The following is a 17,375-nucleotide window of genomic DNA, read 5'->3' as shown; positions in this document are numbered from 1 at the left end:
CAAGCACATGGGACTAAAATAAAGGCTGCAATAGTCTCACAACTGCTAAAATAGATCATTTCTGTACGATGACAGATGGAGGAAATAACCTAGCTTTGTGTAGCTTTTTTTCCCCCTTTAAATAAATGAGAGTACATAAACGCATGTGATGAGAAAAACCTACTATCTGTAAATAAACAGCCAAGTTGAACATTCTGGAGATACCGAATTCCAAGAAATTTGTTTATTATGGCATTACAAATGTTGGTTAGTTTTCCATAATTAATATTATTATTGTACAAACATGACAAGAGTTCAAGAAAGAATCAACACTCAGCTGGAATGGTTTCAAATTAAGCACTGATGAGCTTTATGGTCTGAATACAGTGCATTAAAGCTTTCACTCAGAGCCTCTGTCATAAGATCTGACACACAGCTTATTTTGCACACATTTTATACAGATCCCGCAGCATGGATGTCAGGTACAAAATACAATGTTAGTTTGCTACAGCTCAGTGGACTTGGGCTCTCTTACCAAGACAAATCATTGGAGTATCATTTCTTTTCTTATACTATGGAAGGCTTTTGCTCGCCAGTCTTGCTTGTGACCACACCGGTTTCTTATAATGGTTCCTATTAATTCTCATCCACTCGTTCACTCTAATGAGAGTTCCTGTACCCATGTTGGTGAGTCACTTGATGTTCCACATAATCTCAAAACAGTTTCTATGAAGGAACTTTGCAGGCTAGTGAATATGTCCCAATGTTGGAACGGGTTTTATGTGCTTTAGCACGCTGTATCAAAGAAACAGAGGTATACACCTTGGGATGAACATGTTATCCTAGCTAGACAAGCGATGGATTATTCTACGCTAACATTACAATGCACTTCTACTTCAATGTAAATCCTGTTACATAAACACCTCTACTTTTGTTACCATGAATCTGGAAAGACATTTCTGATCCAATTAGCAAAAGGGAGATGATCCAAGATGATTCATATTTTAAAAAAAAAAAAAAATCAAATTTGCTTTAGAATATCAAAACAGGTTTCATATTAAAATATTTCTTAAAACTAAAAAAAAGGTCTCATTCACCAACTAATTACAGCTGACAGTTACCTGACAAAATCTGTACAGTAATCAGAATATAAAGGTGACAAGAGCATGTTTCTCTGCAAGCAGATCACAGTCAGTTCCAGTCCTAAGTGCATTAGAAGGAATAAAATATTCCACAATGTTCACACTGAATGTTCCCAATTCATAATCAGTGACCAGTGGCTGTTTATCTTTCCACGCAATACTGAGTTAGAATCCAAAACATGGCACTCTAGATATATGCGTTTCGGATAAACTGGTTTGTTGCCACTCCTTAACATGAAGTTAAAGACTTGAAGTGGGAGATTTATAGTTTCACTTGGCACGCGCCTCAGGGGTGGCAGCAGCCTCAGACGAAGCAGCGTCAGCTTTAACAACATCCTCTACAACACAGAATACATATAAGGAGAATATAAGTAACATTTTTATACATAATCAATACACTAAACACATTTTAGTATTCAGTTCTTTAACCCTTAGTGTTTACTAAGAACGGGACCAAGACGTTAAAAATATAATCCAACCTGATCAAACCTGTATATCTTAATTTATCTTTCATTATTTTAATATTTAACTTCTTTCACTTTCTTTTCACTCCAGCTAAAGTTTACCCACATGACCCACAATGCCATTTGATTACCTGAGGTTATTGGAGCCAACTGAGATTTAGACCTTGGTTCATGTCTACATAAAGAGAATGATGCAGCGGTGCTTAAGTCCTTTATTCTGTCCAGCTCTCTTATACCCTCTTCTCTACACTCTGCTCAAGCAGCTCAGGTTTCAAAGCTTCATGCTCAGCATCTCATAACTATCCAAGCAGAGTCTTTGCTGTAACTGCATCGTGTAGCTGCATTGCATTTTGGACCTTCTGATTCCTACATTTACTAACCGCACTACTTCAACACTGAATTCCTCATTAATATGACGTTGCTTGTTGCTGGAAAATGAAATGAGAAAAGAAGAGCCTGTCTGTTAAAGGTAGGGTCTCCGTTGTTTGAGAAATGCTTAAGAAAACTGTGTTGGGCAGCCAAACAAAACAAAAACAAAACAAACGTGTAGCCAATGAGCAGAAAGGGGCGTGTCTTGTCAACATGGGTGGAGAGAGTGTTCAGTGCGCATGTGTGACATTAGCAGAAAGCGGTTTTAACATTGACATGGAGGATAAAAACAAAGTAAGAAAGCGAAGAAAGGCTTACGATAAGGCAAGAAGTAGGACGTGTTCATATAGGATCAGCTTTCCAGCTTTCCAACTGAGCGTCTTCCGCGTGAAACGAGTTAAACCTTTCACGGTACAATACACAGTACTACAAAAACACATTTGTATTACCATAGTATTACTTATTGAGTTCATTTATTGATAAAAATATACCCTCGGTCAGCTGCCCCAACAGGTTCCGCCATAACACTTGTCTGGGTTATAATTGGGTTATACTTGTCTGGTGTATGTGTGGGAGGAGCTATTTTTGGTGTTTCCAAATGTCAACATTGGCTTTCAAACAAGGGAGACCCCACCTTTAAGATATATGTATTTAATCTTACTCAAATTGTAAGACCACACCAGTAATGTCCTCATTTCATGTCAGAGCAAATGACAAGTACTAAATCTTTTATTATTCTAATGGGAATAATAAAAATACTAAACTATGCATTCAAACTAGCATCACAAATAGTTTGACAGAAGTATATTTAATGTGCTTCAGGGCAGAGGTGTCATTTTGCTATTGTTTGAAATTTGGCTCCATGCTTCAGTTATAGTCTGTATAATTTGTCAGCATCTTGTCAAGGACAGGTAGATGGTCAGCTCATGAGTTGTGCTGCACAATAACCAGTGCTCGGTACTAGATCCTGATATGGGTCTCTGTTGGGAACACATTTTTAAATAAAAAGCAGAATCAGCAACTTCTTCCACATTTACTTTTATGGGAACACTGATTAAAAATCCACAGTTTCCGTTTATAGATTTCCACTTTCCTGCTGTCTAGAACAGATAAAAAAAAAAAGGCAGTTCACCTACCCCTGTCCTTCTTCTCCTGAATTTCCTCTGCTGCGGTCTTATCGGCCCTGAAGAATATTCGTGCACTGCTCAGAGAGAAGTAAAGTAGCTCGAACTCCTGCCAGCAGACAAAATGTGTCAGGGTTTTATTAAAAACGTAAAAAAAAATTTGTATGAGGTTGTGACCCTAGTGACCCTGGCTTAGTGGTACATTCACATTGTTAGTACAAAACGCACTTTTGGGGGTCGGGGGTTCGATTACTGCCTCCTCAAGTTTCTTCAGTTTTCTCTCCAGTATAAAGAGCCATCTTTAGAAAACTAATTTAAAAATTTTCCAAGTTTTTGAGATTTGTGGGAACCCAGAAGATTATTTGTTCATATATATTTTGTTCCAGGTCATGAAGATTTTAGACTTTCATTGAGATGAGGCCTGTGAGGATCCTGAAGCATCTAAAGATGTACCAGCTCCAGTTGGAATCTGCTTCATGAAATATCCAGACATTCGAAGAGGAGATGCAAACTACATGTGGTCTTTGAGGACAACAACCTCCTCATCAATACACAACTGTCAGACTGTATATTTATAATCACACCCCTCGGTGTCACCCGATTGAGGATGGGTTGCCTCTTGAGTCTGGTTCCTCTCAATTTTTCTTCCTCTTCATCCAAGGGAGTTTTTCCTCACCATCAGTCACCTCATATAGATAACATAAGTATAATACAAAATTTTGTATTATATTAATCTTCGTATAATATTTAATATTTTACTTATGTTCTCTATAACTCTATACAAATAAATTTGGATTCAGGATTATGGTGGATCTGGAGCCCATTCTGGGTATAATGCACATGAGGCAGTAAAACACCTTGGATTTAAATCCAGTCAATGCAAACTCAAATCAACCTGGGGAAAATCTACCAAGTGGCATGTTGTGGGAAAGTGTGAGGAAACAAGAGAACCCACAGAAAACGTACACAGACATGCTGAGAACATGCGGAATTCCAGTAACATAAGATCAGACTAAAACCTTGTAAGTTGTGAGATGTCTGTGCTAAACACCGCACCACCGTGCCGGCTCAGCACATTGTGTTTGTTGTAATATAAACAGAGATACGGCACAAAAAAACTTAAAGAATGAACTTCTCATTACAGCAGTCATTGGCACACCTGCAGGTAGACGTCTAATCTCTTCTGAGTTAAGTTCATGGTCTGCATGAGTTTCTCGTCTTGGTTGGTGGCCTGAACGTTCTGTTCTTTCACCACCGCTTTCATTTCCTTCATGTATTTCTCTCGAACTGCCTGGAACCAATGCAATGAGTCAAACTCCTGATATTGGTCCAGCAGCTTCAGGATGTAGGCCACACCTTAGGAGAGAAATCGTGAGAAAATTGAGATGCTGTCCACCAGAGAAGCAGAAACACAGATAATAACTCAGAGTTTTGTGACACATACCCATGGCAAAGCCATCGTCTGTAAATGCTGCACCACTTTTGTTCTTTTTGTTCAGCTTCTCCTTGCAGCTGATGGAGTGTTCTACAAAGTTCACTGTCTGAAAATACAGAAGTCATGAAAATGTTCACCACTGATATATATACCAGAGATTAGGCATAGGGACTCTCTCAATGGGATAACGAGTAATGCAAAGCATATGCTATTGCCTTCGCAAATTTATTTGGGTATAGATGATGCACCGAATCTCTGGAGATTTGGATTTGTGGAACCTCAGAACTGATTTGTAGGCAAACCGAAGCTGTCCAAGTAGCACAAGCGGGCAATAAACCGTAATAAAACATCATTACATTTACAGCATTTGGCAGACGCCCTTATCCAGAGCGACGTACATAAGTGCTTAAATCTCTAACATTGAATACATTAATGCTGGTTCACTAGGTTACATACTTAAGATACCATGAGTTTAAAACATTTGTTCAAAGTTACAATGAAAGTTTTTTTTTTTTTTAAATGCGTAAAAAAAATTGATCTCTCTTCTCCCCCAACCTGTAAAAATCACAGGTTCATAGATACTTTTAACAATAAACAATTATAGACCATTAGCAGCAGGAAAACTGTAATGAATCTGATAACCCACAAAAATCGCTGCTTACCAAAGGAGGCACAATCATGTAGAAGTTCCTCAAGTGCATATTTTTCACACTGCGAAACTCCGGGGCAAAAACTCCTACAAGCATTTTGAAATACTCCGTTCCCTCAGATGAGTTACTGGTCAGGTCACTAAGTACGCTGTCTAGAACGCTGAAATGAGAACAATTTGCTATAAGTTATAACTATAATTTAGTTGCTCTTCTGAGCTATTAAGACTTCTGATCATGTCCTCAATAAGACACTTTTTAGGTATCAACTCGTGTTTTTTCACTGCACTCGCAGAGAAACGTGAAAAGAAGGACGCAGAACGACCGTATTTTAGTACCTGGCTGCTTTCTGAGTCTCTTCAGTAAGATCCTCTTCCTTCACCAACTCCTCAAAGTTTACAATATCCTCAAGATCAGGAACAAACCTGAAAATGTTCGCGGTGTACATGTGAAATATTTTTCAAAAACAATATACGAAGTGCTTTACATTTCCATGTTATAATAACAGGCTTAAATTAGTTTGTGTGTAGATGTGTGTTTAGAACATAGCTTTACCTGATGGCACTGCTGCAGCAGTGAAGACCCCCGGAGCGGATCATCCGTACATAGCCCATCGCGTTACCTACGAGAGGGAAAACTAGAGTCAGACTAGACTCAATTTCAATTCTGTTTTATTTATATAGCACTTTATAACACGGTCACAAAGCAGCTTGGTACAAATATAAATTTAAAACGTATTCATTTTTCCTTTGTGTGCAAAGCCAGGGGTGACGGTGCAAAGAGAAATCTGAGGTAAAATTAGGAAGAAACCTTGAGAGGAACCAGAATCAAAAGGGAACTTATCCTAAATTGCATGACACCAGATTACATTCTTCTGTAATTACGTATACTATATAGTAAAAAGTGATCATTGTGTTAACAGGGACATGAGTATGAGCATTTGTATATATATTTTTATAAACAAGTATGTCTTATCTGTTTCGGGTTATAAGTGTTCAGCGATGGAGACTGGAGTGCAAACTGTTCTCAGCAATAAACAGGTGAAATAAATAACAACATAGAAGTGTTGTGATAACTACAGCATGTACAGGCTCTTACCAATCTGGCTGATGAGTTGTCTGAACTGGTCCAGGTAGCTCTGCCCATCTGGAGTGATGCCCAATTTCCGAATACCACGGTTGAACTTTTCTGCCCTCTCAAAAGGATACTACAAACGTCAATAAAGAAACAGGAAACACCTGATGAGAGCAGAGATAAATATATAGAAATGTTTGCATATATGTCAAAGAAAGAAACCGGTCATCTCCACCTTTTGATCTGTCTGGTCTTTAGTTTCTCTGAAGAACCGGATGTCTTTGATGAGCCTGGACTTGATGTGCTCGTCGTACATAAATTGACTAAAAATGTAGAACTTCTTTCGGAGGAACTGGTAAGTAAAATTGACCTGAACAGAAAGGAATGTCTCTCAGTGTGATCTGACTGGAGTTTAGAAAAGGACCATTTTCTCAGTACATTGAATTATAGAAGTAAAATATATCTGTTGATTATCAAGCTCCACATACTGTTGTGTTCATGATGCCGGTCCCGTGGGTGCGTATGGAATTAGCAATGTGCCGAATATTGATAGTGTTCAAGTGCTTGTTGTTGCTGGTCTTCTCAATAAAAATCTACAAAATGAATGCAGAGAAGATGAGTGTGGGATCTGTCGAATGGTAGACAGGATTAACAATGCAGACGCAGCTGAGGATGAAAAAACAACAAACAAACAAAAAAACAGGACTTACCTGGTTGTTCAGATTGTAGAGATAACGTGAGACAAAAACATGGATGTTCCTCATAATCTCCAATACGTCCAGCCCCTAAAAGAGATCAATGTGATTAAATGGAGCGGGGGTTAATATTTCTGTACGTTTACAATTAATGAAAAACGCAAAAGACTTTCAAGACTGTCAAATGACTTCGATTTTATATATAGCCCAACATGCCTGTTCCAGAGTCTGACTGGGGAGGTGAGCCTCGGTCATGACCAGGCCATAGCGCTGCGTGGCCAGGTTCCTCATCTCACTGTATGTGGCCCAGTCATGGAGAGCCACTGTCGTCAAGTTGTAAAAGGTTTTGTCTAGGTAGTGTGTGACGTAGGCTGCACAAACAACACCACCATGTGATACATATTCGGACCATCCACGTTCACAGAAAGCACAATTGTCTTATCATTCATTTCACAATACGTAAATAGTGAGTTAGCATTGGTTTCATTAATGGTTTAGAAATAACGCTGCTTTTCCCTGACCTTTGATGTCTATGAAGCGATTGAAGAATCGGATAGGCTTGAGGGAAAAGAAGTGAGCCATGTCTTTCATTCCCACTTTGAAAGGGTTCCGGTCGTCCAGCTTGAGGTGTGTGTGCACGGAGAGCCGGAGGTCTTTCTCTATCTCCTTACACAGCTTGTCTAACAAATGCTAAAAGGGGGGGTTTAGAAAAGACCAGCAAAATATTACGTTCCTTCTACATATACAGGCAACTCTATTTCTATGCTAAATTACTTCTGGCTTTTAATTTAGGCTAAATTCTTCATTTAAAATAAATAAAATCTAGATCTTTGTTGGAGTACAAAAGATGGGGAGACGTGAAAAACGGCTGTTTTCATTTATGCAACATTGAGAAGTTACAAACTACAGACATTTTAGATGTAGATTATGGATAAGTTATAAATAAATAATATTTGATTCTACGTATTTACTAAAGTCCAAATATTTTGCATATGGTATTTCCAGCATATTGAGTTTAATATATCCTAAAGAAAAATATTTTATTATTAATATTTAATACAAAACTTGTTTAAAAATGATATGATGATTCAGATGCCATAAGCAGTCCATCTCACCTATAGCTGCTGATATTCAAACCAATTACAACTACCTGTTTCAGTTAGTTCCTTACCTCATGGAAGACCTCCATGATCTCTTTGTCAAAGCACTCCAGGAGCTGCTCACAGGACTCCATGTGTTTGGCATATAACATGGTCTCCACACAGTCTCTGAGAGCACTAAACATATACTAGAGAAAAACGAGACATAAAAAAAACAACAGCAACTAAAGAACCCTAAGAACTCCCTGGACAGATAAAACAGATTTAACAGATAAACATCAGCACTGTAACCACTGAAACCGAAGCATTTCACCACTAAAACGGTTTGCAATAAGGACAATAAGCAGACGTACATGTATTCTAGCTGCATCCACAGCATTATCATAAACATCATCCAGGTAAATGGGAAACACTGCACGGTGCCAGTAGAGAAAGCTGCAATCACACTGCACTTTGACCCTGAGGAGAAGAAACACTTTTTGCTTTTAAACAGCAAAAGATTAAACCTTGTTACTGTAAAATGACACTTACATACATATCGTCGCTGTCAGGCGGAAACCTCCTATGTCCAAATTTTGTCAATTTCGTATTTTTTCACATATCGATGCTATTGGTCAGTCCCCACGTGGGTCTGTTATTTTTACAAGTTATTAACCAGTCTAAAGTCTTGAAAATAGCTTGAGCACAAATCTCTTAACTCCATTGGACACTTCAACTGTCTGAGAAATCTCGTAACTCCACCTCTTCTTCACTTCACGGCATATTTCTCCTCAAGATTAAGAGTCGCAACTAATGAACACGTCTTCAAATGTCTTCAAAACACCGGTTATTCATGATTCAGTTATACGAATTATATAATAACAGTTTATATATTATATATAACAGTTTTATCTCGAAGTAATGGTAACTTTTAATACTGCTGGCAGCGGCGACGTCTGTGTCCGTACCATTCTTATCAATGACAGCATAATCTCGTACTGTATCTCCCTGCTCCCAAGTCATAAAGCTTGTATCTCTGATAAATGTTGTGTTAATGTTGGTACACAACAGTATATGATAGCAATATAAGGTTTAATAACAACTTTAATGATACAATGTTTAATAACTCAAAAAAATACTTTTTAATTTCCTGAAAAATAATGCAGGGCTGTCAATCGTCACGCATTGAGAGTGACAGTCAATCATTTCGAACTTTTCTCACGCTCTCCCGCCACACATTGTATTTCTCACGCAGAAAAACTTTTGGACTATTTATCATAATGTATCATTCCCAAAATGTATCATTCTGCACCGCTTAGTCAAACCTGACATTTATTAGCCAATCAAAAAAGAGGCTACACAATAGCCAATCAGAAAATAGCACTATCTGGGTAAGATTTAACGCAACAAACAATGAAAAAAAAAAAAACATTCATTAGCGAGGGTATTTTCAATGGTCGGTTTGAACAAAACCTCAAAACGAAACAATCATGACCCTAAAAATGTCTGGGCTTGGTGGGGGTTGGAGATGTCACGCTTGCCTGTCTTCAAAACTTGAGAGCCCTGATAATGGTTTTGGAGATACGAGGATTCTGCCCGACGATATGCATTTTCATATACACATACTGTACACACATACATTTAAAGGTCCATTTGTAGTTCTAGAAGTCTCACCTCTCTCTTAATTCACTAATAAGGTCCAGTTTCTTTAGGACAAGCTGTAACGGTAAAAGCTCCTCATCCTTGAATGTTTTCTGGAAAGAAAATGGAGCACATTTTGTATTTAAGAGAAATATATTCTTTAATATAGGGACCACAATAACTTATCCAATGGCGAGGTCTTAAAGCATGCATACTCCAAGCACATGATTCCTTACCATCTGAGTGCCCACGCTTAGTGCTAGAGACACCACCAGTCTTCTCTCTCTGGTGCTCGGGCCATTCAGCGTGTTCTCAGCGAGCACCAGAGCTGACAGGACATCCAGCCTCTGCTCGCTGTATTTCTTATCAGAGATCACTCTTTTCTACAGTACAAGCCATTTTTACAAAAAAAAAAAAAGAAATTTGGGAATTTTATGGCATGGTACAATATTGAAGGACAATTAATGGTATTAAAACAACGTCCCTGAATGTTTGGGACAGTGGGGTCGAGATATTACATGATGATGCCTGATTTTACCTTAGCTGTAGAAATAGCAGCCAGTGCTTGTGACTGCAGCTGCTGAGTGATATGGAACACAGAGTCAGCCACTACAATGGATCGCCGGTAGAAGGTGTGTTCTACTGCCTTTGGAAAGAAGAAGAAGAAAAAAAAAAAGAGTAAGTGTCCTAATGAATCAATCATAAAACCCTAAATTACAGTATTCATTACTGAATATAAGCTCAATTCTGACCTATAATTGAGCTTACGTTCAGTGATCTCTCACTGCATTACAATCGCAGAGCCAGTCAGACAAATGCGGATATGTGGATGTCATGTAAAGCAGTGGTCCCCAACCCCGGTCCGTGGACCAAATGGTACCGGGCCGCCCAAGGAACATTAAATTATTTCCATTTTATTTACTGTGGTGTATTTTTTCTCGGGTTTGTGTGACTTTCCATGGATGAGAGGTTAACCGGGAGCTGAGAGACGTCACCTAAAGCCGCACCAATACTGCGCATGCGCAAAATATCATGATATTGGGCCGGGTTTAGGTGACGTCTGGAGCTGAGCGGCTGCAAGCGGCAGTGGTGTTGTAGCTTTGGTGGAGAGAAGGTGTGTATCGCTCTCCTCTCTGTTCACCGGTACTTTCTCATGTTTAACAGTACTTGGTGTACGTGTATATTGTGTTTGCTCAAATTTAACCCACAAATTAGCAAAAATGAGTACGAAACAGACGTCGTTAGAAAGTTAGAAACTCTGCCGGTGTTCTGGATTAAAGTCATGGCGGAATACCCTGAGATTGCCAACACAGCACTTAAATCCAGAAATTGCCATTTCCGACATGCTATCTGTGTGAAGCGGGGTTTTCTGCAGTGACTGCAACCAAAACATGTTCCTCATCTGGACATAAGCAACACATTTCGGGTGTCATTGTCTCCTATTACCCCAGATGGAACCGTCTCGTTGCAAAGAAACAAGCTCAGGGTTCTCATTGATTTAGCGTTGTAGTGAGTTAAAAAGAAATGTTTAAATACAATTAAATTAAAATTATTAATTTTAATTTAATTGTATAGCCCCCACGCCCCACCCTCAGCGGGCCGCGGTAAAATGATCAAACATTGACCGGTCCGTGGCGAAAAAAAGGTTGGGGACCACTGATGTAAAGAGTATGGTATAGAGCAGGGGCGGCCAACCCGCGGCTCTTACGTTCATATCGAAGTTTGTATTTGTGTCTTTTTATTGTGCATGTTGGCTTCGCTTGAGTTCAATACGGTATTTTCGTCAAATGCGCATGTGAGTGGGATGAAAATACCTCAAAGTTTCCCAGTAGGAGCAAGATCATTTGAGTAAACAATTTGTGTCAAGTTCGCTCTCAAAATGGCAGGAGAAAAAAGGGTGATGTTCATACTGTATGATGTGGCTCTTTGCGGTAACACAGTAAAAAATGTAGCTTTTGGTCTCTGACTGGTTGGACACCCCAGGTATAGAGGAAAAACTTACTTTCAGTAGCTCTACTAAACGACACAGGGCTTTCACAGAGGTCTTAGTCATGGGTCGCTGCATGGACATGTAGAGGTTCATGATGGTTTTTATGATGGTACTGATACTGTAAGAATACAGGATTCCCTGCAGGAAAAAAAAAACACTCATCACAAGCTCTATTAAGACATTTTACCATAACCAATAAAAAGATTTCCTCATTTCATTGACTTCTTAACAGTTCGATTTTAAGCAACCACCAGTTGTTCACCAGTACATTCTCATTCACTTCAATAAAGAAAATAATTATTACTTGTTAATAAATTATATAATTATTAGGTGTTTGATACAGAAGCAGCCCTGGATCATCTACTCAGGTTAGTTACTGGTCAATAGCTTGAGTCTAGAGGCACATCTGCTCTAAACTCTCCAGAGAAGTCTAACTTCTATTCGAACTGTATAATCTTATTTACCTGTACAAAAACATTGCACCTGTTGCTCAGATCTTCAGAGAGCTTATCAGTTTTCTGTTCTTTAGATAAGATGGCCTCCATCTTCATCATCCAGGAGGTTACAAAAACATAATAAGATTGCACGTCCCTGGAACAAAAAAGAAAAAAATAGATATAATTTACACATAAAACATTAATTTTGTTATTTATTTTCAGTAACCGCTTTATCCTGGTCGGGGTTTCTGTCAATTCGAAGCCTATAAAATAAAGCCAGGTCATGATGCTATCCTAAAGATAGTAGGCACACAGAGAGCATTTATGTTAGAGACCATAAACTCACTTCGTTAGAGTCTGTGCCTTTTGTTGCAAGAAAGTATCTCTGCTGATACAAATGGCCTGGATACTTTTCTTATCCATCAGTTTGGCTGCTGCTGGGATTTTGTTTATCAGAAAGGTATCAGGAAACCAGATTATGTTGGCAGTCAGTGTAACTGCAGGGACCTTGAAGAGAAAGAAAAGTGGGCAAAATATATACATATATATATATATATATATAAAAAGGTTCTGCTTTAAAAGTTATACATGTAAGATATTCAGCTGGAGACTTATATGTTTACCCTGTTCATAAAATCTGATCAAATCCGATGTGTTTAAAGATTACATTAAGCCGTTTTAACCCGGCTGATTTATTTTGTTGGATAAGTGGGAAAACACACAGCCCTGGAGTTTAAAACTAACCTTTTTACACACATCCAAGAGAGATTTGTAGAGCTTCTTGTCGACTGTACGAAAAATGTGAAAATGAAGGGCGAAGAGGCCGCAGACACCGGCGTACTTATCCCTTTGGTCAATCTCTGCAGGCTCTCCTGTGTACACAGAAACAGCAATTACATACAAGTGATTTATTTCTTCAGGTATGATGTGTTTTTACACTGCACTATTTAGTTATATTAACACCGTTTAAACAAAAGCAAACAAACCGAGTTTTGACTCCACACTGGCAAAGATAGTGCGAACGTTGTGAGCAAACTCCTCAGCAAAGGCACTGTTTTTAGAGACTAAAACACCTTCCTCAGGATTATCAAATCTCTGGTCTACACAAGCCTGTAAGAAACAAAGGAAATCGGATTTGTACGGACGCAACTATGAAAATGTGCAAACTCTACAAGATGAGAATTTGCACATATCTATTGTCCTAACTTTTTGTGGTATTAACAATTTCCCTATTTTCATACCTTCCCTATTGATGCCTTTATTTAAGCCTTTGGGTAAATGGTAGCTCAGTGTTTAAGCCTCTGAGCTACTGATCAGAAGACAAAGGTTGACATTAAAGGTATTGCCAATCTACTATGGTTGAGCCCTTTGTCTAAAGGAAGATTCTCAAGCCTTCCTGCACCAAATCATGGCTCTGACCTCAACTTCCTAATATTTCGTGTTAGGTCTCATGCAATAACCTCTCTTTATCTGGAATGGTATCATTTTTAATCAAATTTGTCAGGTTGGTGTTGAAGCAGTTTTAATATGTTAACATTTCAAGGAGTGAGCATAATATGCATTGGATATTATGAAGGTATTTTTAACATCAGTTAAAATCTAATCAGTCCGATCCAAAAGTATTGGAACAGCGAGGCAACTTTTGTTTACATTCTGCACTGAAGAGATCTGGCGTTTGAGATCAGACAATGATTGAGACAACGGATCAGTATTTCACCTCCTGAAGAGAAGACCAATGGGAGAAACCTCCAAAAGACAAATGAAAGAAACTAGATGCAACAGTTTGGTTTAAAGATGCAGATCAATCATCTCATATTTATCATTTGATCTCAAACCCAAATGTTTTCAACGTTTAACGAGAACAACAGAATTGGCCTTGTCGTTCCAGTAATTATTTATACCATGAATTCCTCCCAGTAGTTTATTCTACATAGTCCAAGGTCTGGTCCAAAGAGGTAGTTACACATTTTGAGAAATGTTCTTTAGTTTTCAGACTGAGGGGTATATATTATTGTTAGTTATTACACTGTACTGTATGTGTTTTGTTTAGTCAATAATAAACTGTATAACAGAAAATTTCATATTATTTTCACGTGACATGATTAAATGATAAACGTTGAACATATAATCATTAGCGCGAGGATAAATTAGTATGATATATAAACGATTCTAAACCGAGTATTGCTAACATTAAGGATTCTGCTCCAGCATAACGATTTTTAAGAGAGCAAAAAAAGGATGTATAATAACCTGAAAGATCATGCTGTCCAGAAGCTGACCCTCTAGCTTTAATAAAAGCTTCTCGAAAGGCTTCAGCTTCTCTTCAGGAATAGCAAATTTAGATGGGTTGTGATGGACAGATTTGAGTAATCTGTAATGTCAAGAAAAAAAAAAGTTTCCCCACAATGAAAGAACCACACAAGACTGTCCATATTACAAATGGCATACAGAATCATATCTTTTTAATTCTAATGGGCTTGAAAGCATAAAAATCCATATGTTGTTAACCTTTTGTACATCTTCCAATGATCTCTTAAAGTGGCGTGATTCTCCATGATCTCATCCAAGGTGATCAGAACCACTAGGAGTTCCCCTAGATGCTCATATACCGTCTGGCCAAAACACAGAAACCATGATCTCACATGAAAAATCACAGAATGAGAAGACAAAATGAAAAAAGAAACAGCGCAGGAATAAAAAAAACAAAAAGGTTACCTGAAAATGTACCCCACTTGACTCAATGATTTTTGTGGCAGCTCTAAAAAAAATATTCACAACGAAAGTGAAACCATGATAAAATACGATGAATTTACCAAAGGTGAACCTATAGGCTAAAATACACCACAGACGATTTGCATTAGTGAAAAGCTCACTTGTTGCTATTATACAGTGCAGCCAGCTGGTGAACCAGGTTAACCACAACCTCAAAGCAACGAGAAACAAAGCAAGACAACTCCTGCAGAGAGAAAGAGAGAGACAGAGATAAAGATTTTTACCACATCATTAAAAAAATGTAATACACATTAAGTCACAAGCAGTGTCTCACCTGTAAAAATGAGATGAAGCGTCCCATCTGAATCTGACACTCTCCCTCCACCACACTGGTGTCTGAAACTGACAGACACAAAACACGCCACTATCAGAATATTTAAAAACGGCTTTCTCGTTTCTGTGAAATGGTCTAAGGCAAAGTGATACGGTATCTATTGCAAAAGTAATGACATTGTGGTAAAAAAGTAAAAGCAGTTTATTGGCAACAAAACACTTTAGAAGAGATATTGTAGATAGGTGGAAAACGACACTGATTACCTCCTTCACCGTAGTACAGCAAGCCGTTGTAGAACTTTGTTTCAGCCTAAAAGTAAGGAAAAAACATCATGTTTTCATAATGGTCTTTATTTCTATCCCGAGCTCATCTAATAAAAACTAATTACGAGGGCCGTTCTAAAGTCTTGCTATCTGTACAACTTCTATTAATCTCTGTCATTTAATTTTTCAACCCTTAGTAAAAATAGCGTTTTTAACATACCTCATATTTCAGCTTCTTAACTTCACTGCAGAGGGCCGCATAGACTGTAATGACTTTATTAAAGACCTAAATAATAAACCAAAGGGCACAAGGTTGAATTCTGCATTTAGCATTATTTCTTTTGAAATAATACAATATAAAATAATTACAGTCATAAGATCAACATTCGTATATAATATAAATAACCATTTATAATAACCATACGTTATATATTTTATAATATAACATATATAGAATCAAATATAAACATAGTTGCCATAGTCAATAAAACTGTGAATTGTGACTTACCTTATTTTCTGTTTTAATTAGCTCCAAAAGAGAAGACTGTTCATAAGGGAGCAGCTGTATGGTGACCAAAAACAAAAGGAGATAAAAAGGATTTTTAAAAATACGATCATTTTAGTGTTTCAGAAAGCTGAAGAATGAAAAAGAAAGCACCTTTAATGCTATCGGATCTAAACTGAAATCCCAAACATCTCCGATGGAGTCGTCCAAGGCTTCCTCTATAGCTTTCAGCTGAGACGTGTAGTCCTCCAGAAACTTGTTATAGTTTTTCAGCTGCACTTCTGTGTGAATTTCTATGGAGAGAGCATGCGAGAGACAGAGAGAGAGAAAGAGAGAGAGAGAGATAGACAGAGAGAGATAGATAGATAGATAGATAGATAGATAGATAGATAGATAGATAGATAGATAGATAGATAGATAGAGAGAGAGAGAGACGGGGAGGGAGAGAGAGAGAGAGCGAGACAGAGAGAGTGAGACAGAGAGAGCGAGAGTCAGGGGGAGGGAGAGAGAGAGAGAGAGAGAGAGAGAGCAAGAAAGAGACAGAGAGAGCGATACAGAGAGAGTGAGACAGAGACACAGAGAGAGTGAGACAGAGACACAGAGAGTGCGAGAGGTGTCATAATATAATAAACTGGCCTCATTTCTTTGCAACTTACACTAGCTGCATAACATTTTTGTTTCTGGTACAGAAACTGAAAGCAACTGAGAATAACAAAACCTTAATGTTTAAGTGTACTAAAATAAACCAAAGCCCTGCTTTATATGCTTTTTACCAGGTTACACAGATTAATAGATGGCGAACCCCAGATTAATAGCAACTAAAACACCATTGTCATTCACTGTGATAAACTTTCATTTAAGTTTAGTGAGAAACTTGTTGAGGTAATGAGGTATTGTGATAATGAGGTATTGAGGTTTTGAGGTAATGGGGTATTGAGATAATTAGGTATTGAAATAATGAGGTAATAAGATAATGAGGTATTGAGAAAATGAGATATTGAGATGTCCATCCTCACACTCCTTCAGTTACATCACGTGACAACTAATAAGCTACAGAAAGCAACCATACTCACTTACTAATGACAATAGATACAAATGGCACCTGGCTTGTTATTTAGTACACAAATTATCCAAGTTATATCTGTTCTGTGTCTAATCTGTCATACAGATCTGAGTCAGTGACACCATCCTGTCTTGCTGTAATGAAAACAAAAATGGCGGTCTCTTGATTCAGGTGCTAGTTAGTTATGTTAGCTAAGTTTCGGTAAAACAGCAACTTTCTTACTCAGAGATCCGTCATCAAAGCGATCAAATTCCCAGTCGGGTGACATTGACTCCACTGCCATCCTGTGAAACAGCTGTTAACCTACAGGGTCAACCGCAGACAGTCTGTGTAGCGACAGTAAACTACAGTAATCTTCCCTCTGCTTTGCTCAAGATATTTGTTTCGCACCCGTATTACGTCAAATCCCGCCCAACTACGCA

At 38.2% G+C, this 17,375-nt stretch overlaps 1 protein-coding gene across 2 annotated transcripts; it reads right to left on the bottom strand.

Annotated features, from left to right (window-relative positions):
* Positions 1 to 195: 195 nt before the first annotated feature.
* On the bottom strand, positions 196 to 17,374 carry washc4 (WASH complex subunit 4). 2 transcript variants are annotated; one of them, XM_027173301.2, is made up of 33 exons: positions 17,176 to 17,368; positions 16,044 to 16,183; positions 15,894 to 15,947; positions 15,606 to 15,671; positions 15,386 to 15,431; positions 15,123 to 15,190; positions 14,950 to 15,032; positions 14,792 to 14,834; positions 14,585 to 14,688; positions 14,327 to 14,447; positions 13,063 to 13,186; positions 12,821 to 12,948; positions 12,423 to 12,583; positions 12,104 to 12,230; positions 11,652 to 11,777; positions 10,188 to 10,295; positions 9,886 to 10,032; positions 9,683 to 9,762; positions 8,383 to 8,488; positions 8,101 to 8,217; positions 7,451 to 7,619; positions 7,146 to 7,300; positions 6,945 to 7,019; positions 6,723 to 6,827; positions 6,470 to 6,604; positions 6,259 to 6,367; positions 5,716 to 5,782; positions 5,499 to 5,585; positions 5,176 to 5,323; positions 4,523 to 4,619; positions 4,238 to 4,434; positions 3,091 to 3,187; positions 196 to 1,459 (listed from the first exon to the last, which is right to left on the bottom strand). In XM_027173301.2, the coding sequence occupies exons 1-33, from the start codon at positions 17,234 to 17,236 to the stop codon at positions 1,392 to 1,394; spliced, it is 3,519 nt and encodes a 1,172-aa protein (XP_027029102.1). In that variant the 5' UTR covers positions 17,237 to 17,368; the 3' UTR covers positions 196 to 1,391. The 2 variants fall into 2 exon arrangements, with proteins under 2 accessions (XP_027029102.1, XP_047676036.1); XM_047820080.1 differs by lacking the exon at positions 196 to 1,459 and adding an exon at positions 2,530 to 2,934 and having other exon boundaries at positions 17,176 to 17,374.
* Position 17,375: the final 1 nt, after the last annotated feature.

The sequence above is a fragment of the Tachysurus fulvidraco genome, chromosome 10 (assembly GCF_022655615.1).
Source record: "Tachysurus fulvidraco isolate hzauxx_2018 chromosome 10, HZAU_PFXX_2.0, whole genome shotgun sequence".
NCBI lineage: Eukaryota > Metazoa > Chordata > Actinopteri > Siluriformes > Bagridae > Tachysurus > Tachysurus fulvidraco.
Note: the sequence above shows the minus strand (reverse complement) of the source record. Positions and strands in the feature narration are given on the sequence as shown.